General features: G+C 52.7%; 1 protein-coding gene across 1 annotated transcript; it reads left to right on the top strand.

Moving 5' to 3' along the window:
• Positions 1–279: 279 nt before the first annotated feature.
• ATP1B1 (ATPase Na+/K+ transporting subunit beta 1) lies at positions 280–21,604 on the top strand (the record flags this gene model as incomplete). The annotated part of the gene is made up of 6 exons (XM_080699182.1): positions 280–376; positions 4,730–4,858; positions 15,167–15,322; positions 17,792–17,976; positions 19,960–20,040; positions 21,341–21,604. The coding sequence occupies 6 exons, from the start codon at positions 280–282 to the stop codon at positions 21,602–21,604; spliced, it is 912 nt and encodes a 303-aa protein (XP_080555308.1).
• Between the last annotated feature and the right edge of the window lie 914 nt (positions 21,605–22,518).

Genomic DNA, 22,518 nt, shown 5'->3' with positions numbered 1-22,518 from the left:
GCTGACTCCCCTCCCGGCTGTCCCCGCAGAGGTCACCCAGGCGGGTCCGGCGCGCGTCCCTAGCGGAGGGAGCGGCAGCTGCGGGTCCCGGAGCCCCCCCGGCGACCGCAGCGCGCGGCCGAGCGCCCCCATAGGTGCGGGCTCCGAGCCGCCCGCGCCGCCCGCCCCCGCCCGCCCCCGCCCCGCGCACTCGGGAGCCGCAGCGGCCGGACCGCGGAGAGGACGCCAGGCGCACGCCGCAGCCTCCCATCCCCGGCCGCCGCCGCCTGACCCGCCGCCATGGCCCGCGGCAAAGCCAAGGAGGAGGGCAGCTGGAAGAAATTCATCTGGAACTCGGAGAAGAAGGAGTTTCTGGGCAGGACCGGAGGCAGCTGGTGTAAGTACGGGGTCTGCAGCCCCCGCCCCGAGCCTCGGCTCTCCTGGGCGCGCAGTCCACGGCAGGCTCCGCGGACCGCCCCGCGCCCACCGTGCCGGCGGGTGGCGGGCGATCGGTGGTCGGCGCGACGAGGGTCGCGGGGCCAGGGCTGATCATCCTGCGAGGAACGCGGAGCCCACACCAGCCGGAGGTTCTGTTTACCGTGCGATCTTGTCTTGGAAATCTGCGGTCTTTTCTGGTGGGATCGTTCGAGAGCCCTCCTCTCCCGGGAAGGTGCAGGCTCCGGGAGATTAGATATGTCTCTCCCTATGACCGTATCCCAGGTCCTTAAAAAGATGACTTGGGCTGCGGGAGAAGCTCATGGGGGTCCTGGGATCGAATGCAGTGAAGCTGTGTGCCTAGCATCTCTCTTCTGGAGGGGGAGGGTTTCCGAGAGCGCTGCTGCAGTATTTCATGGCCTCGGCAGGGTTCCCCCCTCCGCGACCCCCCCCCCCCCATCCTAACAGCCAGGTGAGCGCCAGTCAGGAGCCCCTATGCCTCTGCTGGAAACGTGGTCTACACAGACAGATGCAGAACTGGAGCCTGGGCTTGACTACACCAGGGGTTAGTCTAAGACATGCTTGGCACAAATGCAGAAGCAGCTCATTCTGCAAGATTTTGTTCAGCCTGTTGCTTGTTGAAAGGACCCCCTTCCCTTTTGAAAATCAGATACCTGACTTGTTTTTCTTTTCTTTTTCTCCCTCCGTGCCCGGAAGGGTGAATTTTTTCTAAAAAGGTCATTTTGAAGGGCAGAGTTGTAGGCAAATCTGCGAGTCGTGACTGCAGATGGAGGGAGGGAAAAAGGGAGGGAGACAGGGAACTCCCCCCGCACATCATGGTGGGCCCCCTCCTCCAGTGTCAGGATTATCATCACCACCGCCACCACCTCTCGCCCACCACTGCAGTCACTCAGGGCTCTAAGAGAACCCTGGAAAAGGGCCCCATGCGGTGTTCCTGCTCTGGAGGATCTGTGAGATCTGCGGGAGAATGAGTCAGGGAAATGGTACTTGGCTGACATTTTGAAATGGAAGGAGCTGGAGTGTATGCTTTTCGTACAGGAAAAAAATGCAGCCTGCAGTGAGTCTGTCTTGACTGAGAAGGAAAGGGTTAAAACTGCATCATTCATCAAGGTTAGTCAAGGTGAAGCCCCATTCCAAGGTGTTCCTGGGAAGCAGAGGTCTTCCCGAGCCATGGAAAAGGTAGTGCATCAAAGCACTGGCTTCCGATTTCATTATACTGTATCTTAATGGGGGGAGACTGATTGTCAGCGCCATTAACCAGATTATCCACACGGTGTCTCCGGCACCAGGTCTTTGCCTGTGCTTTCCTAAGATGGAAGGGAGAAGCTCCAGCGTGAGGTGTGTGTAGGGTGAGCCGCTCCAGGCCTGGCCATCTCCTAGCAACTCTGTAACTTGAGTGGTCTGGGAGGGGCCCTGCCGTGGACGCCCTTCTCTCAGGTCGGCCAGGGTCCCTTTCCCTGGTGGTCCTGGGGCTGCGCTGACTCTGGGCCCAGGGTGACACTCGGCCTCCGCCCCGTGTTTTTCTCCTTCATAAATACATTTCTTTCCACATTCTGATTCCATGCTTTTTAGAACAGTATTTGCTTGAGGGGAGAAGGCAGTCTGAGCTCCATCTTCCAGCCGACATTTAATGGGGCAGCACCTCCGTGAGACAGAGTGCTGGTATTTATGTCTTGATGGTCATGTCCAGCAAGGTGCTGGCACGCTGATACACGAATGCAGACACCAAGGCTGCTGTGCCTGGCTTCTCTCCTTCCCTTTCCAAGGCGCAGGTGCTGGGCTTACAAATCCAGTTCTTGTTTTGCAAATATATGTCTGTGCCTCGCTGGCAATGTGAGAAATGATGGAGCCTCTTTTAGATAGAAAAAGTGACAGTGGTTGCAGTTTTGTACAGAGAAAAGGCCCCCTTTCCAGCCCTGGGCCCAACACGGATGCCCTTGGGACCAGGGCAGGATGCCCTTGGCTCTGGTTTGCGTATAGGTAGATTTCTCCAAGATGGACGCAGGAGACTCGAGCCTGTCACCTACTGGAGAAATCACAGCATGCAGAGCACCCAGTGCTCCCTCCCTTTTTCCTAAGGTAGGGTCCCACATGCCATTTCTCCATCTGCTTATGACCTTTTGCAAGGTACACTCTTTTTTCCCCCCAAAATGAAAACCTCTATTATTATTTGTTCTTTAAAAAAAAGGATTTGTTTGAAGGGGAAAAACCAATGCCTCTAAAGCTTACCCTGGCCCCCAAACTGCTGGAGGATGGGACTTGTTCAGCCTGGTGGCTTTTTAAAATTTTTTTCATTTTTGGGAGCAGCTCTTGGTGACTTCCTTTGAGGCGAGGCCACTGCAGAGGCCCTGCCAGACCCCACGCTTCCCTCTGGCCAGGTGATCTCCCTGCAGGGGCCGGGGAGATGTGGCCAAGTAACATCTCGGAGCCAAAGGAGACAATCCCACCTCCCTGGGGAGGTCCACCCGGCGGGGCCGAAGGAATTTAACTGCAGTGACTTCTCTTCCCATCGCTCGATTCAGGCTTTACATTGGAGCCCCAATCCTGTGCTTCCTTTAATCAGTAGAACTAGGTATCTAGAGCCCAGGGGGATGGGGAGAGAAACATTCCAGTTAGGAGAGACAGATGTGATTCAGCTAAGAACACCGGGATGCCGCGGAGGGGAAGAAGCTGGAGCCGGGCTCCGGGAGCCCTCCTGCAACTCGAGGGGCAGTCGCTGGAAAAATTTTCCAGCTCCCTTGACGTCACGGTCTGTCATTTGCCTACTACTGCTTGGATACCTACTGCAGCGCTTAACCCTCGCCCTGCCAGAGGGAGCCTTGGCTTGGGCTGGCGCAGTGCGCCGGATTATGCAACCCCTTGCCATTCTTCCTCCTCTCTGCTGTGTCTCTCGGCCTTTCTCCTTGTTCTTTTCTCGTGCTAGAGGAGGAAGAGGATTCTCGCGAGGCATCTCGCGGCGCCTTGGATGTGTTTTGCCTGTTTCCACAGCTCCCTAGCACGGTCGCCCTGCACTTTGTACCCTGATAGGAACGTCAGGCTGAGGTGTGAGGAGTGGGGCCGTGGCCAATTCCCACAGTTTATTACCCCCTAAGAAATGTACAGGTCATTTTGGCAATATGCTTGCTCTGTGGCTTTTTCCCGAGGACCCCGGCGTTTGATGTATGAGATCCAAACCTTTTTAGAAGTAACTCGAGGCTCCTCTGTGCAGTCCTGTCCCTGACCCTTGCATTGGCAGGGGTGTTGGGCTGGCACGGGGTTGGCAGGCAATGCCCAGTACAGCCTGTTACTACGCGGCTAATCCCCCTAAACCAGTAACCCAGAGCCCATCCCAGTCTATGGGTTTCATGATGGTATTTTTTTTCTTTTTCCTTTTTCTTCTTTTGCAGCTATTTCAGGCTCCCCTCGCTTATCCTGTTAACAAGGAGCAAAGAAAACTGCAGCCCCTCGAGCCGGGGCTGTGGTGCCGGGCAGAAGGTGCAATAAAAGCGTGCCGGGCATTTTCACTATAGGATTCTCTGTTTCCCCCGTGCCTCACACCAGGAGGACGGCAGGGGCTGAGAGCTAGAGCGAGCCCGCACTGGGTTTCCTGGCATGGATTGCTCTGCCCGCTGTCACCGCAGACAGACGTGCACATTTGAGCATTTGCAGCAGCAGGCCCTGGGTGGTGGCATTTAATGTCCCAGGATCAGCAAAGAAAGACAGTATGCCCCTAAGGAAGAACACATTTTACTTTATTATTATTATTATTTTTTTTTTTTGGTGGTACTGGAGGTGGAACCCAGAGGCTTTCTACCTCCGGGCTACATTCCCAGACCCATTTTATATTTTTTATTTGGAAACAGGGTCTCACTAAGTTGCTGAGAGCCTTACTAAGTAGCTGAGGCTGGCTTCGAACCTGCGCGATCCTCCTGCCTCAGCCTCCCAAGCACGGGGGTTACAAGCGTGCCCACCGCGCCAGGCTGGGAAGAACACATTTTAGATGTATTGCATAAGCTTGCACACATAGTGCTAAGATTTTTTTTTTTTTTTTTTTTTGGTGATCTTCACAATTTTTGGGGGGAGGAATAAAATTATTTCCTATCAGAATCATAGTTGCAGCTCCTCTAGCTCCACCCTCCAAACAGGGGTCCCCGTGTTGGAGAGGACCTTGTGGAGAGGGGTCCCCATGTTGGAGAGGACCTTGTGGAGAGGCAGGCGGGAGGGGAGTGGGGGGCAGCGCCTCCTCCCCGGGAGGCTGCACCGATCCCGAGCCCCACGCCGCGCCACAGTCCCCGTGTCTCTGTTCTCCTTGCAGTTAAGATCCTCCTGTTCTACGTCATCTTTTATGGCTGCCTGGCCGGCATCTTCATCGGAACCATCCAGGTGATGCTGCTGACCATCAGCGAGCTGAAGCCCACGTACCAGGACCGGGTGGCCCCGCCAGGTAAGAGCCGCGCCAGTAGCTTTGGTTTCTCCACGGGTAAAGTGGGTGTCACTTTGTCATTTGGAGGAAGTCAAAACAACAACCCCAGAAAACAGCCCTTTGAAAATTGTCCTGTCATGTTGTTTTAAGCCAAGCACGAGATGGAAAAATAGGAACTTCTCTCTGCTGCCGCTGGGCCTCCCCCACGCTGCAGGGGCGGCGGGGCGGCGGGCTCTGACTCACACAGCTCTGCAGTGAGGGGCCAGGGCCAGGCCGGACCCGCCCCTCCACCCGCTCTGCCACGGGAGCTCTCCTGCGGGCCTCGGCTCCTTCCCTCACCTGGGTTAGTGGGATCGCTTATTTCAGGGCCCCTCAGCGCTAACACGTGTGTCTGCTTTCACTTTCTGAAGGGACGATGACTCGGATAAGACCTTTAGAAATAGACTGGGGCTTCTGTTTTGAAAGGTTCACTTGTTCTTGGTACAGCTAGAAGCCCTGAAGTGGAGCGAGCTCCTCACGGGGATGGGAGCGGTGACCTCAGGGGTCCCTTCCACCTGCTGCTGACTAGCAGTGTGACCTTGAACAAAATCACTCTCTCTGCCCTTAGCATTTGTGCCAGTTTGTTTAGTGAGTCCCGTTTGTTGGCTGTGTGAACCCCCTTTGCAGTATAGTGCACTGTCCCTGTTAGCTCTAAAAAGCTTAATTGGACAAAAAGATTATCATAGGAAATAGGAGCCGGTCACTGGAGTGCCCGGTGCGATTGGGGCGCCGTCAACCTTGCGTGAGCCCTGTCCCTGCACCAGTCACCACACACCGTGGTAGGCCACCGTCACCACACCTGGGCTGACGGGACAGGGCAGCAGAGCAAGAGACAGCGTGAATTTACCACGCGCTCTTCCACAAGGATCTGTTCAGACCAGGTGCGGTGGCACACGCCTGCCGTCCCAGTACTTGGGAGGCTAAGACAGGAGGGTCGTAGGTTCGAGGCCAGCCTTAGCAACTTAGTTGAGACCCTCAGCAATTTATCAAGGACTTGTCCCTGTTTCAATGTGAAATGTAAAGTCAGACTGGGGTTGTAGCTCAGAGGTTGAACTCTTCTGGGATTAATCCCCAGTACAAAAAAAAAAAAAAAAGAAAACATAAAAATCCCCAACCAACCAGCAGAAACCACAGGTCATCGTCTGGAGAGAGGAGCAGCGTGGGCAGCCTCTGAGTTCTTACATTATCAGTGACCTTGAGGTGGCTGCCGGGGAGGGGTAGCGATGACCTGCCCCTCCTCTGCTGTCCCTGGGTGGCGGTTTAGTGGGTGACACTCTCGAGGGGCCCTCCCGCGCGGCACACTTGTCCTGCCAGCTCCGGGGATGTGGGGGCGAAGAAATCTTCTGAATGCGGGGTGGCAAGCCTTGTCTTAGGCCTAAGTCACACAGTCCCCCACTGTCGGAAAGCCCCAGGTATTTCCAGGCAAATTTAGGGGAAACGGAGAGAGAACCGTGTGTAGAGTGACTTCAACCTCCTTCCTAATCCACAGCTTCCAGCTGCTGAACCCCACAAAGGTGGGTCTTGTGGAAGCTCGAAGGCAGGATGTTGGCGCACAGAAACGTGTCTGCCTGGGCTTCTGTGCTAATGAAGCACGGCCTGTCTTTTCATTTCCTCCGGTAGAGTTTTCACGGCAGCGGTGGCAGCAGTAGCAGCAACTTAAATGTGTAGTTCACTTACATTTGTGTGCCACTCAAGCCTATCTTCAATCCTGATGCTATTTTATATTAATTCTGCTCGAAGCCAGAGAGGACTGTTATTTCCAAGATTAAAAAAAAAAAAAGTCCCTTGACTAAGCTTTGGAGAGTTAGACTTTGATTAAAAAACAATTCTATGCTCTTTGCTGAAAGGGAAATTTCAAAATAGCTGAAGTGCCTGACCTTGTGAGGATCTGCGGACGTCCTGCCTCCCTGTCTGAGGTGCTGGTTTTCCCGCGTCCCCTCTGCCTCCCGAGGACGCGCTCTGGGTACCTATATTTAGTGCCCGCGGCACTGGGACTGACCCGACCGTCCCTCTCTTCTCCAAAGCCATGCTGGTGGCTCATCAGGGAGGTATGCGTGCTGCCCGTCGGTCTGAGCCACAGGACAAGTCCTGGTCTGCCCTTCCCTCTCGTCTCCTCTCCTGGTCTTGTAGTTTCTGTCTCTCCTTGGTGATATCCATCACTGTATCAGGAGAGACCAGCCCTACTCCCTTCCTCACGGGGACTTTCTGTGCCCCTCCTGAGGGACATGACGTTCATTTGAAAGTCATGGCCCCCTTCGGCCAGGTCTCCCAGCGCTGGCCGCCATGAAGTGGCACCCTCGGATGGTCCCTGGGGGCTGCATGCGCTGAGGGGCTCTGGCTGTCCTGGCATCTTTCAGATCGTATTTTGCAGAGGCAACAATGAATCCTTAAGTAGGCAGACTGAACAGATGCTTGCAAGAATGTCCCTACAGGCTTTGACTTCAGCCTCACATCTGTAAGCTGCCATTTTGGGGAGTCAAAGAGGGGAAGCTGGAAGTCAGGTGAGCCTCGTGAGTGTGAAAGGTGGCATCGTTTAAGGATTACAGGGGCATAGTGGCGCCGGCATCTACTGAACCTGAGGCATGAGTCCACACCGGCCCCTGGTCCCCAGGGGAAGGCCTCCTGGTTGGGCAGTGTCCTGGGTCTGCGAGGCCGGAGGAGCTGATAGACCCATGTGGAAGTCACAGAGAGAAGACCAAACTACGTGACGGAAAGGAAGTTTAAGGGAAAATGGTGGCTCCGAGCTGCACCCCCAGCCCTGTTTTAGTCTTTTGCTGAGGCTGGCCTCCATCCTGTGATCCTCCTGTCTCGGCCTCCTGAATCTGGGAGTTACAGATGTGTGCCTAGCTTTCAGAAACATTTAAACAGGTTACTGAGGGAGTCGAAAAGACATTGACTGCACTTGCATCCTAACACGGCCGCTCGGAGTCCAGGGCAGACTGCGGGAGTGTCCCAGCATGGTGGCAAGCAGCTCCCTCGGGGTGGGGGGTGGCAGTGGGCAGAAGGCCGCTGTGTGCCCCCCGAGGGCCGAGCAGGTTCCCGCACATCCTTGACTGCCCACCAGGCCCCGTGCCGGCCTTGGCCGGCCTAGCTGCTGCCTGTCCTGTGCAGTAACAGAGGCCTCTTCATCCCATCCGCTCTGCCCCTCTCACGCCCATGGCCTCTGTGCCAGTCCCAGGTCCAGGGAGAGTCCCAGGTGGCCTGATCCCGGTCGGCAGGTACAAGCGGATGCTCTTGAAGGGCTTCCTGTTAGGTTGAGGGCAGCCTTTGTTTTGCTCCTAAAAATGGCTCAGGGGCCATTAAAGGACAGGCCTCACTTTAAAATAGTCATATTTACTGGGCATGGTGGTGCACGTTTGTAAGCCCAGTACGTAGGAGGCTGAGAGGAGGATCGCAGATTTGCAGCCAACCCCAGCAATTTTAGTGAGGCCCTCAGCAATTTAGTGAGACCCTGTCTCAGAATAATAATTAATTATAAAAATAAGGCTGTGGTGTAGCTCAGAGGCAGAATGCCCCTGGGTTCAATCCCCAGAACCACACACCCAAAAGGGCCATGTTCGTGGCACAGTGGTAATCTGCGTCAGGGCAGAGGGTGGTGTGGATGGAGACCAGCGTCCAGCACTTGTTCCATCAGCAGGCTCAGTCAGTTTCTTGTTCATGAAGGGAGAATATCCACATACCCAGTAGGGTACAAGCCAATGCAGTGCAGATCCCAGCACGCCGAAGCGAAATTCCTAAGGAACCCATCACATCAATCTCAGAAAAACCATTTTTCCCCCAAGCTAACACTGTTATTCTCACTCAGATGTCCAAGGGGAAATGAGAGACATTTGGTCTCCTTACACCTTGAAGGAATTGTCATTTCAGAGGGCCAGTCAGCCGTTTTTTGCTCTTTACAATTAGAGTCTGTTGATTCCTGGTCTTCAGTTGGCACACACGCAGGTAGCTGCCTCGAGCTGTCCTTCCTACCTGCCTGGAGCCTGCTAGTCTGCCCCCAGAGTTTGAAACGTGGGTGAGTTGCCCATGGCCCTGGTGGCCAAAATGTTCAGTGAAGGCCTTAGGGCAGGGGACGCCGGCTTCTACCCCTCACCACCCCATAGAGCTTCCTTCTTGCTAAAGACGGGGCTGCAACGCATAGGCTGGCTCTCACACGTGTAGGCAACCTAATGATATCAACTTGAAATGACCTTGAGCCACAGAAGAATGAGTGTCCCCCTGAATGCCCCTTTGAAGATGAGTAAGCAGGGCAGAGAGCTCTGAGAGGGGCGGGCGACAAGCTCTTGGGTCTGAGGTCATGCTGAAAACGCTGGATCTGTGACGTTCCCAAGAGGGATGTTTGGCCGAGCTCCCCAGGGCAGCGTGGAGGGAGGGGCGGTGCCTAACCGATACCCTCAGAACCTGACGGCTTAGGGCCGGGTCTTTGTTGTGTGTCTGGCGGCCTGGGCTCCCCGCCACAAGCCACAAACCAGATGAGAGACGCTGGGAGGTGAAGGGGGGTGGGGGCCGGGTTGCCCGCTCCTCACCGGGGAGGGATGGCTTTTCCCTCCTGCACACATGAATAGGCCTCATCAGATAGCATGTGGACAACACAGGATCTTATTTCAGCATGTTATATACTTAGTAAATGCTATGCTTTGTATTTAGACAAGTCATGTATACCGTATTGTTCTCTGACCTTGAACAAAACAATCAGTATAAAGTACTAGGATCTGTCTGCTGTTTTCCCTTTATGAAAGTGGGACCTTTCTTGTTTGGGGGTCGATCACAGATACGCAAGGTCAAACATTATGATAATGAGTGTCCCTGTGCAAGTGTATGTTCTTTTTAAGATCATCTCAACTCATGCTTTCTCTGTGTGCCTGAGAGTCAGTAGCCAGCTGTAGAACAACTGCTGGCAGCAGGGTCCCTGCATGATGAAGGGCCGTCACCCAGGGTACGTGGCATCGAGCTTAGACTGAGGGTCGTTAACCATCTGAGTAGACTGCAGAGAACAGGTGAGCAGGCAGGCCCCCCAAGGCTTTCCCAAGGAAGCCTTTCCCAAGGGAGCCACCTGGGAGTCCGCGGGAGGTGGAGCCCTGACTTTGCCCGAAGGCAGCCCCGTCCTGACCTGCTCAGCCCTGAGTCACTGCCAACGGGGGCGCACAGCCAGCCAGTTTCCCGGAAGCACGCAGCTGCCTTTCTCGTGCGCCCGCCCTTTGTCCTGTTAGGTAAGTTGATACCAACCCACAGATGGACGGTAAAATAAGATGAGAAACAAAATCTAGAAATATCACAGATCCTCAGGTTGGCATCTATAGGGGTGTGTGTGTGTGTGTGTGTGTGTGTAATATATGTGCATGTGTGTGAAAAGTCATCCTTCCCGGTCTTCTCTGGAGCCGGCAGTCACTCCTCACCGTGGACGCGCAGGATTCACGTGGTCCGGTGTGCCATGTGCGTGGCCACGTTTCACAGCATCCCTTGCTTCCTGTGCCCTTCGGAGTCACAGGGTCCCCTCCTGGAGGTGTCTATGGAAAGTGATACCCACCTAGAGCATTTGGCTAGTGATTCATCGGACGGATTAAGCGGCAGTCGCGAGCAGCTGTGCTTTGGACTCTCTTGAGCAGCTGCTGCAAGGTTAAAATGGCTGCCATCTAGCCGGGGCCCTGCAAAACACTTGCTACACCGTGAACTCAGCTGGAAACAATACTCTTGAGCGAGAAGCCCCTTTCTTTCACTACTGGGTTGATCCCAGAGGGACATCGTCCTCCCTTTGTAATAGTTTTTATTTGGCCTGGGTCTTGCTCAGTTACCCCGCTTCTCCAGCTTGCCTTCCTCCTGCCCTGACTCCCCGTAGCTGGGGTTGCAGGCCTGCCACCTTCATTTCCTTCTCTTTCCCACGCCCCTCCTACTGTGAAAACTTACCCAGGCTAGAGGCGAGGAATGCTTTCCACGTTTCTTTATTATTATTATTAATTATTATTATTATTATTATTATTATTATTATTATAGTACTGGAGAGCAAACCTAGGGGCATTCTACCTCTGAGCTACACCCCCAGCACCACTATTATTTTTGAAACGGTCTCGTGAGGTGGCCGAGGGTCTCGCTACTTGCTGAGGCTGCCCTCCAACCTGCGGTTCTCCTGTCTCAGCCTCCCAGGTATGGGATCACAGGCGTGGCCACCATGCCCAGCTTCCTGACTTGCTTCTCAGGAGCTGGGCAGCTGTGGAAAGGCACATGTGTCTCCAGAAAACACGTGTGTATAGCCAAAGAGTTGTTTTTTAAACTCCAAGTGTTAGGTGAAGTTGAAACACCCCTAATTACTCCCTCGGCCACTTGAGGCAACTTTATTAAGAACTGACATGTAGTCTACAGGGCAGTAGAGCTTACCGGCTCCGAAGGCCCCGGGCTCTAAAGCTCAGCTCCGATCCTGGGCCATGCTTGCACCCTCGAGCTGGCGCTGGGTGCTCTGCTGTCTCAGCCTCTTGAGTTCACTGCAAACAAAGCGCGCCCTGTTCCCAGTCCTCTGTGCAGCCAAGGGGACAGGCCCATGTGGCCTTAGTGTGAGAAACATGGTGGGCTCCAGGCCGCGAGGCGCTGCCAAGGAGGAGCGTTCTGGCTGGTGAGTCTGAGAGCTGAGAAGAATAGAGTTGCCACCTCCAATCCTAGTTCTTTATATCTCTTCTTTCCAGTAGAGAGTAGAACAAGGGCTTCAGAGGGTTTGGGCAGCCTCTCAAGGTCCTTCCTCGCCTCGCCTCTCTTGAGATCTAATTGCTTTTGGGAAGAGGACACTTACCGCGGTTTGGAGAAGAGGAGCCAGGCTGGGGACAGATTTCTGGTCACTTCAGGAGGAGAAAGTCGCAGGCCACCAGGGCCGATGGAGGGAAGGCAGGAGGTGGATGCGGGCAGTAGCGTGGGTGCTCTTCCAGGACTGTGAGCAGAGCCTGGTCCCTTGCCCGCCCTGGGTCCTCCCCTAGCGCACGCATGCCCTCCTTGCGGGTATGGACAGAAGCAGATTGTGTGACCCAAAACCAGATTGTTGGTCCTCTTTTCTAGAAACATTTGGATCTGAAGTTGGCTCTCTTCAAAAGGATGGCCAATGAGGCTTGTGTCACTGGCCAACTTCAGGGACCTGGGGAAGCTTGCCTACCAGAGGGTGCGCGGGCGGGTGGGCTGCCTGGGCTCACCTTCCTCAGCTCTACCGGCGCTCTCTGTCCTTTAGCAGAAGGATGTGGCAGGTCACGGGCATCCAAGGCCCCATGCGTAGCTGTCTGCGTGCCCTCCTGTCCTGCCTGCGTCCTTCTCTGGACAGGACAGAGGCGAGATTCTCTGGCCCCTCAGTGCGCTTCCCTCGCGTGACTTCACCTGCGCCACGCCTGCTGCAGACAGCGCTTCCAGGTAGAAGTCTTGTGATTCCTGGACTTGGGTGTGCTATTTCCCGCAGAGCTATGGCACAGAGCTCCTCTGGGCCAGCCATACCATACGGTAGCGTGGCGTGTCCCCATGTAGGCCTCCTGTGCGCACTCCGGAGCTCAGTTGACTGGGGCGGAAGTGCTTCCCAGTGGGGAAGGCTGGCCGAGGGGGCCGGCTGAACCGTGGGACTCTGCGAGGACCTGCCATTCCAGCGTCCCACACATCTCCTGGGCTCTGTCATGGTGGAGATGTGGAGGCTTGGACTTGGCCACAGGGAGGGAGGAGCTCCCCACGTTATCCCACCTCCTCCTTGCTCTCCTTTGAACTCCAGGACCATCTGAGCAGTAGTATACACACATCAAAGAAATGGCCCCAGGCCGGCCACGGGGAAGGAGTGCAGAGGCAACCTGGGGTCAGGGTGACAGCTGGAGCCAGCCAGAGGCCCCGCGCCCTGCCACACTTTGGCGACACTTAGTGTGTAGGGGGCCCTTTATCTCTTGCGCTGGGCTCCTTTGCAGTTTGGTGGTTGCACATCAGCCACGGCCCCCAGCTTGCCTCCTTACCTACACACCAGGCTCCAGGCTCCACCCTCCTTCTTGGAGGCTGAAGCTGCTCCGTGGTCTGGTCTGTGGGCTGTGGTTGGCCGCCTCCCCCTGGCTTCTGATGTCTCCTTTCCATACCTCTCTGACTTCCTAGCTGGCCACCATCTTCTCTCCCTTTTTCCTGGAGCACACGGATCTCCTGGCTGTCTCTCTGACAAATTCACAGGCATTTGCCTTTCACCTCTCGCGTCCTTCCGGGGGCCCGGGCAGTGACCTTGACTTAAGTCTTATTTACAACTCAAGCAGGTGTGGCCCTCCCGGCCCTCCCTGCCCCCTGGAGCCCTGTTTACCACCCGTGGGCTCCTCGGAGCCTTAGCAGAGGGTCAAAGCCCCCCTCGCCGTGCGCCACCTTCGCCAGCGTCTGCGCTTCTTCCTGCTTGGTTTCTTCGCACCATATAGGGTCACAGGGTCAGTTTTCTAAATTCATGTCGAGAAAGGTTGTTCGGGATGTATTTACATTGTCAAGACAGACACAGTTCTCCACGGCTCACCAGCAGTTTTAAAATTTTACTTGCAGTAGCCTTTTTGTTTGTTTTAAAGGGAAGACCCTTTGTGAGCAAATCGCTGCTTCACCTTGGGCCAGTCTCTCCTGTGGGAATCTCCCCGTGCTCCGCTCCCAGCCCACATCTTTTGTCTCTGGACACTTGACATCCCCGTTCACTCTGTTCTTTGATTCCTGTAGGGCATCGTGTCCTTGAAGGCGCTTGCTCTCAGCGCCCAGGTCTTTATTTAACCACTTGTGAAGCTCAAAGCCGTTCTCATTCCTGGAGTTAACAGCCGTTTAGTCCAGCTCCCACGGAGCCTGGTCCTCACGCCCCACAGTGTGTGGTGCAGTTAACATATTTTAGTTATTACCTTTTTAAAATTTTTTAATACTGGGGATTAAACCCAGGAGCATTCTACCTCCAAGCTACAACCCCATCCCTTTGAAGACATTTTTTCTCTTTGAAATGGGGTCTCACTAAGTTGCCGATGCTGGCCTCGTATCCATGATCTTCCTGTCTCCCAAGTACTGGGATTCCAGGCGCCCCTCACCCACTTAGTTAACACTTTTACTTTAATCATGGCATTGTCTTCATATCTATTGCCGCTCTGATTCTAAATCCAGAGAGTCGTAGTTCTGAACTGAGGTGCTTAAGGATAGCCTCTTGCTTGTTTGCTTGTTAAGGAGGCTCAAATCAGGTCCTCAGAGGTCGTGACTCAGCGGGCCTGGTGCTGAGCCTGTGGCCACGCGTCTAATCAGCCCTCAGAGTGAAGCAGGTGCTCTTGGACCAGCAGAGAGCCGTGGCTGAAGGCCAGCTGTGGCTCTTCACCCGGGATGGAGGCGATGCGCCCCTCCTGAGCCCGACACACCGAAAGCAGATCTGGGAGTGGGGACAGACAGGTGACCAGGTGCAGCAAACAGGAGTACTGGACGCCTGGTTCAGTTTGAATTTCAGGTAAACAAGGATCATTTTAGGGGTTATAGGTATGTCCCTCCTCAGAATTACCCCTTGTTTATCTGACAGGGGCATCTCCCTGGACATCGGGCATTTATCTGGCAGGCTAAGCTGGAAGGTGCTGGGCTCTGCAGCCGCCGCCGTGAACAGGCCGTGCTGCGACTGTTCAGCAGCCACTTGGAAGTCCTGCCATGGGTGGCAGCAGCTTCTGGATGTTGAAGTAACGACCCAGAGCGTAGACCAAAGGCACACACGCTCTGACCTGTAGCCTGGCTGGTACTGCCGTGCACAGATGTTTGGGTTATACATAGATCCCACGTCTCCCAGTTCAGGTTAAGAGACCCACCTGGGATGACAGGAGCTGGAGGGATGTCTCTGGAGCAGTTGAGTGGGGGGTTGGAATGATTCTGAGCTCAGCCACCTGGCGTGGGAAGGAGGACCTGTGCTCCAGGCCGGGGCGTCTTCAGGGAAGGGAAAGAAAGCCCTGTCCACAGTGCTAGCTGGCAGGGCACTGTAGAAGTGTGTGCACGAGCCGGTGCTAGAAAAACACAGGCAGAGGAGAAGCTCACATTGGGATGGGATTCTGGTTCCACGTCCTAGTCTGAGAGCTTGGGCCAAGGACTTGACATGTCAGCAGCAGTGGCGTTTTCATTCACAAAGCGGGAATAACGTCACTCCACATTGTGGGGCGAGGAGACCGGGTGGCACATGACAGGCGCTGCCACTCGTCTTGGGTGCGTGATCTGAATGCCAGGGAAGCGATTTCCCAAGGGACTCAAGACGCTAGCCCATTCCTTCAGCCAGCAGGCCCGCCTCCCCCGTGACCGCCTCTGTCTTTCTGACCCTGCCCCGTGTAGGACTGACGCAGATTCCTCAGATCCAGAAGACTGAGATCTCCTTCCGCCCTCAAGACCCCAAGAGCTACGAGGCCTACGTGCGGAACATGGTCCGGTTCCTGGAGAAGTACAAGGACGTGGCTCAGAAGGACGACATGATCTTCGAGGACTGTGGCAGTAAGTGTCCCTGGCCGCGCTGCGCCCTTCTCCCTAATCCTCATTTTTGCTTCTGTGTGTCCTTCAGTGATTGAGAGATTGAATTGTGGGTTATGGAGAAGATGCTTAAACAAAACCAAACCAGGAGGACGCGATGCACGGACGGCGTAGCTTCAGTGGTGGCATTCTCTGCCTTCCTGAGGGGTCTTATGCCTAGTTTTTACTGTTCAGACCCAAAGCCATTTACAGCGTTGAGAATCACAACAGCGTGCTTCCGAGCCCTCCCTTCGCTCTCCCGCAAGTGACGGGTGTGACCGGCTGTAAGCACACTGGTACTGCCGCAGAGGGCCGGGGCTTGGCCTGCTTGGAATCCATAGGGAAGGGGGTCGCAGGCGGCGGCGGGTGTGGAGAGGAGAAGGGCCTGCAAAGATCAAGAATGGCTTTGGGGTGGGCGCAGCCTCGAGGTGGGGCATCAACGCCCTCAGGGACGAAGAACCCAAGTATAGCCCCCACCCGCCCGTTACTGCCGTGTGGGCCCCAGCCTGGGCTCTGTGTCCGCCCAGGACGCCCACAGGAACCCTTCTGATTCAGTCTGCGCACTTACCAACTCCACTGCTTTATATGGAAGGTGGTGGCTTGGTCATAATGCTGGGCAGATTGTCATTTTTAAGTCATTCTGGAAGGATTTAGTATTTTTTTATTTTATTTTTTGTGATACTTTGGATGGAACCCCAGGGCATTGTACTTCCGAGGTACACCTCCAGCCCTATTTTTATTAAATAGAAGCTAAGACAGGAGGATCCTATATTTTAGTCTTTTTATTTTTGAAACAGGGTCTCACCGAGTTGCAAAGAGCCTCGCTAAGTAGCCGAGGCTGTCTGTGAACTGCGATCCTCTGGTCTCAGCCTCCCGGATGCTGGGAATTACAAGTGTGTGCCACCACGCCTGGAAGGATTTAGTATTTTATTTTATTTTAATTATTTATTTATTTTTTGGTGGTACTGGGGTTCCTGGAAGCCCTTCTTCCTCCGGGCTACACTCCCAGACCTATTTTTACATTTTTATTTGGAAACAGAGTCTCCTAAGCCAGCGCACGCAGCTGGCTTGGAACCTGCGCGATCCTCCTGTCTCTGCCTCCCAAGCGCGGGGATTACAAGCGTGCGCCACCACGCCCTGCTCAGGATTTAGTATTTTAAAAGAAATGTTTTCACTGTGAATTCTTCTCATTAGAATTTAAGTGAAGATAACAGGGTAAATCACTTCGCAGGAGGCTTAAATAGAGGCAATTTACTTACCATTTAAGGGGAAATAGTTAATTTGTGAACTAAATATATTAACTATGCCATGGGTTATAAATAATATATTACTAATAAAACATCAAAACTTATTTAAATATTTGTATGATTTTCCTCCAGGATGCAGTATCTTGACTTTGAATTTTGTATTCACTTAGTTTTTCTCTGGATTTTATATCAAGTATAGTTTTAAAATGCTGAAATAGCTGGGCGTGGTGGTATATACTTGTAACCCTATACTTGAGAGGCCAAAACAAGAGGCTTGAGGTTCATGGCCAGCCTCCACAATTGAGTGAGGCCCTCTGCAACTTAGTGAGACTATTTCAAAATAAAGTAAAAGAGGGCTGGGGGTGAAGCTCAGAGGAGAACCCCCTGGGTTCAATCCTCAGTACCACACACACAAAAGATTAAAATGCCCAGCGAATTTATAACTTTAAAAGGCAAAAACTCGCCAGGCGTGGTGGCGCACGCTTCTAATCCCCACGCTTGGGAGGTGGAGACAGGAGGATCGCACAGGTTCAAAGCCAGCCTCGCTGGCTTAGGAGACCCTGTTTCCAAATTTAAAAAATATGTATAAAAAATAGGTTTGGGAGTGTAGCCCAGAGGTAGAAGGGTTTTCAGGGACCCCAGTACCACCAAAAAAAAAAAAAAAAAAGGCAAAAACTCGAATAAAAATAAATTAAAAATTTTGGTGGTTGGAAAGGGGGAAAGGTTCTTATTTGTTCTTCTACTGTTCAACGTGTTGACTAGAGGTACAGCTGCAGGAAATTCTGACTTCACAGCTTCCAGTTCCAGAAATCTGTGGACAGTCCTTTTAAATTTTTTCTAAATATAATGCCCCTGTTACATGAAGCTGAGCTGATGCTGGTCCCGAGGCATGATCAGTTTCTTAGTCTTCTCAGAGAGCCGAGGAATCCAGTACTTACAGGGAAAGAAAAACTGTTTGGACTTGACGGTCAAGTCCAGGTTCTATGAAGTCTGCACGGGGCCGTGTGCCACCTCTTGCCTTTGGTCAAGTATCATTGTACTCTTGATGAAGATGGCTTGCTAGAAATATGTGCTTAATGCCGACTGTGCGTTGCAGGAAAAACAGCATTGTCTTAGAACAGGGAAGATGACGGGCAGAGGTCTCTTTCCTTTTTCAGTGGTGTGTAGAGTCGCCGGTCCAACAACACAATGATGTTTGTGTTTGCAGATGTGCCCAGCGAGCCCAAAGAGCGTGGGGAGTTCAACCACGAGCGGGGGGAGCGCAAGGTCTGCAGGTTCAAGCTCGAGTGGCTGGGGAACTGCTCCGGCCTGGAGGATGAGAGCTACGGCTACAAGGAGGGCAAGCCCTGCATCATCGTGAAGCTCAACCGGGTTCTGGGCTTCAAGCCGAAGGCAAGTCTTCCGCTCCCCGGGCGTGTAGATGCGCCGTCCGCGGCCTGGATAAAGTTACTAAATTGACATGAAAAGACAGTCGATATACGGCAGTTCTAAAGTATGTTCAGTGCCTATTTGAAAGCCAGTCAGTAGTAGAATAACTCCCAAAGCTCCTGTGTCTACCCTGAGATTCTAGGCCACAGTACTCCTGCGTCTCATCTGGCGTCTGGTGCCCTGGCAACTGTTGACTGATCGGCATTTTCTCTTGCTGTGTGTGTGTGTGTGTGTGTGTGTGTGTGTGTGTGTGTGTGTGTGTGAGAGAGAGAGAGAGAGAAAGAGAGAGAGAGAGAGACAGACAGACAGACAGACAGACAGACAGACGAGGGATTGAACCCAGGGACATTCTACCTCCAGGCTACATCCTCATCCCTATTAATTTTGAAACAGGGTCTCGCTAGGTTGACGAGAGCCTCACTACTTGCTGTGGCTGTTCTCAAAACTGTGATCCTCCTGTCTCAGCCTCCCAAGTACTGAGATTACAGGCCTGTGCCACCAGGCCCAGCTTCTCTTGCCATTTTTAAAGGTAAATACATTGCTGGTATAAAGGTTCAAAGGAGGCATAGATATGATAATCACATGATATCATAGTGATGATAATCATTTTCTTATATTCCAAAACAAAGAGTAATACCACATTCCTAAGTCCTTACTGATGTGTAGAACTGTCCATTTCCTCTGGTTTTAATTAGACTGTGAGTGTTGCCGCTTGCCAAGACACTCTGTGCTGACTGGGGCCAGCAGGCGGCTGCCCTCTGGTGATAAGTGTTCATCACACTGTGAGACAGGCTTAAGCCAGGGGTGTAGGAAGGGGGCTCTGAACATCAGTCTGCCTGTTGGAAGGGGCCTTCGCCTTCCCAGCACCCTTCACGGAGGCCAGTGCCTCTCAGCTGTTTTACAGGTGAGACTTTCCTAACAGGAGAACCAGCCCTGAGATGGCAGCGGTCCCCTCCCACCCCTGGAGATGAGAAACAGGACAGAAGAGCCACCTCGAAGAACAGAGGCTTTCTTTGCTTTTTTTTTTTTTGTTTTTGATACCAGGGGCATTCTACTTCTGTGCCATACTCCCAACCTTGTTTTATTTTTAATTTTGAAACAGGGTCTCACTCATTGGCCGAGGGTCTAAGTTGCTGAGGCTGGCCTTGAACTTGTGATCCTCTTGTCTTGGCCTCCCAAGTGTTAAAAGTGTGCACCACCACGCCCAGCTGAAGATGACATTTTAAAAAAAATACACTTTTATTAGTGCATTGTAGATTCGCATCATAATGCAGCTCAGAGCGCCAGGGATATTTACGCACGGAGCACTTGGTGGCGCTCTCGAGGGACAGGGATGGCACCGCTTCGGCCTGACTCAGGAGGAGGGCCTGTACACAATCAGAAGTACAGTCAGCTTTCCCACGACCTTGCTAGAATCTGAGCACACGATGAACCTTATTTTAGGGCCAAGTAAAGCTTAGAGTAGGCGGCTGTTGGAAGGTCCATGTGCTGGGTGTGGTGGCGAACCTAGGAGGCTGAGACAGGAGGGTCGCAGGTTCTTAGCCAGCCTCCGCTACTTACTGAGATCCTGTTTGAAAATAAAGAGTAAAAAAAAAAAAACAAAAAACAATAGGGCTGGAGTTGTAGCTTGGAGGTGGAATGCCCCGGGTTCAATCCCCAGTAGAGAAAAAAACAAAACAAAGAAAAGCAAAAAAAGTTCTCTTTGTGCTGGGCTGCGTCACCGCCGACTCATCGTGCCCACAGAACTTGGGTACTTAACCCTATACACACTCAAAAACAGACCTTCCCCCGGGGGCCGGGGGCATTGTTTTGCTGTCCTGACGAGTTTTACTGTTTTGGTTGACTTACTGTGGCCAATGTCTGTTTGTTTGGGCTAGTTTCATTCCTCAGAAATTTAAGAAATAACGGCATTTACATCTTACTGACCAGTGTGGATTTTATTTTCAGCCTCCCAAGAACGAGTCGTTGGAGGTTAACCCAATGATAAAGTACAACCCGAATGTCCTGCCGGTTGTGTGCGCTGGCAAGGTAAGCCTGCACGCAGGGCCGCGGAGGCGAGCGGGCTGGGCATGAGACCGGGTGAAGTTGGAGATAGGATTCTAACATAGGCAATAAGAACACTGCTCTCAGGTATTAGTCTCAGGAAGTTGTTTACTGGGTCAATCTATTAAAAGGACAGAGGTGTAACAAGAATAAAATCGGATACCAGCTTCTCCAATGACACAAACTCAGAAATCTGCCTTAATCCATTAACCTTGGCTGATAGAAGAGAGAGTTGGCCTCGCCCGTGCTAGTGCTCCTCCCTGGGCCACAGCGTGTTAACACCCGGGACGGTGTTTTGTTTTGGTGGTAGAGGGCTCAGACCCAGGGGCGCTCCCTCTCTGAGCGACACCCTCAGTACTTTTATATTTTGTGTTGAAACAGGTCTCACTGTGTTGTTGAGGCTCTTCTGGAACCTGCGAGCCTCCTGTCTCAGCCTCTCATGTACTGGGATATGCTATTATGTGTGGCCTCTTTTTTCTTTTATGAATAATGTCATAAAAATTTGTAGTATGAGCTTCTTTTAAAAAAAATGTTTACAATATTAAGCTACAATCAGCACATTCCCCTTCTAGATCTAAAAACAGATATCTGATGAACTGCTCAGAAAGAAGGCAGACTGAATGGGAATCCCCACACTGCGCCATCTTACGCTGGCACCAAGAAGGGAAGCAGGATAAGAGCTGAGCAGCAAAGCAGGCGTGTGGCGCACACCTGTGACCCCAGTACCAAGAGGCAGTCAGGAGGGTCACAGGTTCAGGACCAGCCTCGGCAACTTAGTGAGACTGTCAGCACCCAAGTGAGACTGTTACAAAGACAAAAAATAAAAAAAAAGGGCCGGGGGTGTAGCTCACAGATAAAATGCCATGGGTTCTATCCCCACAAAAAAAAGAGGAAGAAAAAGAAGTAAGTGGTCAGTGATGAGCCTTTGGAGATAACATCACTGGAGATAAGATCTCTCAGTGACTCTAGGGTTTCGCGGACTGAGAAATGCTTGTTGCGCTTGCCTCAGTTTCTCCCTCTGCACACAGCGGCTCCGCCTGTGACCCACTGTCTAGGCCCTTGTGGGTGGGCTGGGTGTGCGTTCTTGCTGTGGTATCAGGCCTCTGCCGGTGTCTCCGGCGCTCAGTGTCTCAGCCTCCCGGAGAGGTTTCAGCTGGACCTTTGGAGCAGGGCAGGTCGTCTCCAGCTGGAGTCTGCAAGCGCTCCGTGGGGCTGGGAATCTCTCGCGAGTCTGAGAAGCGGTCCATGATGCGAGCCATTGAAATCTTATTTCCGTCTGTTTTAGCGAGAAGAAGATAAGGAGAAAGTTGGAATGATAGAACACTATGGCCTGGGCGGCTACGCCGGGTTCCCGCTGCAGTACTATCCCTACTACGGCAAGCTCCTGCAGCCCAAGTACCTGCAGCCCCTGCTGGCCGTGCAGTTCACCAACCTCACCATGGACACGGAGGTCCGCATCGAGTGTAAGGCCTATGGTGAGAACATTGGGTACAGTGAGAAAGACCGTTTTCAGGGACGTTTCGAAGTAAAGATTGAAGTTAAGAGCTGATCATGAGCACAAACCTTCCCACTAGCCATTTACTAAGTTAAAAAAAGATACAAAAACCTACTAGTCTTGAACAAACTGTCATACGTATGGGACCTACACTTACTCTATACGCTTCACACTAGCTTCTGCATTTAATAGGTTAGAATGTAAATCTAAAGTGTAGCAATAGCAACAAGATATTTATTCTACTGTAAATGACAAAAGAGAAATTAAAATTGAGCCTTGGGACGTGCCCATTTTTACTGTAAATTACGATTCCCTAACTGACTTGTAGTGAGCAGTGTCCTGGCCCCTAAGCATTGCTGCCGTGTGCATTTTCTTTAGTGTACAGTACTATAGGTGCATACTCTGGTCATTCTCCAAGCCATGTTTTCTCATGTCTGTTTTCTACTTTATGTGAGTGAGGTCTGCTGTCCGAGGTGTAAATACTCAACGGGAATAAAACTGGCATGGTACTTCTTTTCTTTCTTGGTTTGGCTCTTTCAAGGATAATGGCCCATCGAGGAGCATTTTTAACAAACTTCATAGTCTTTTCCTGTGGTGTTCAGTCTTTCCTGTTTTTCCCCCTGGGGGGCTGGGCTGTCATGGGGGAACTGCCCTTTAAATTCTGGGTGACACTGCGGAGCACGCAGAGGCGACGGCGGGGTGGTGCGTCGTGCCGCACGCCGCCGCCCCGCCGGCTCTCCGTCGCCCTCCCGGATGTTCTGCAGCCGTCCGAGAGCACGATTCGCCGCCACTGGCCCGTGGTGGCACATTTATTTGCTTTGTACGTTTTCCTTTCCTTCCTCTTTTCCTTTCTCTGAAGGCATCACACGCTGGTGCTGTGTCTTTATGAATGTTTTTACCATTTTCATGGTGGAAGAATTTTATATTTATGCAGTTGTACAATTTTATTTTTTTTCTGCAAGAAAAAG

This window comes from Muscardinus avellanarius, assembly GCF_963383645.1.
Source record: "Muscardinus avellanarius genome assembly, chromosome: 7".
Lineage (NCBI taxonomy): Eukaryota > Metazoa > Chordata > Mammalia > Rodentia > Gliridae > Muscardinus > Muscardinus avellanarius.
Note: the sequence above shows the minus strand (reverse complement) of the source record. Positions and strands in the feature narration are given on the sequence as shown.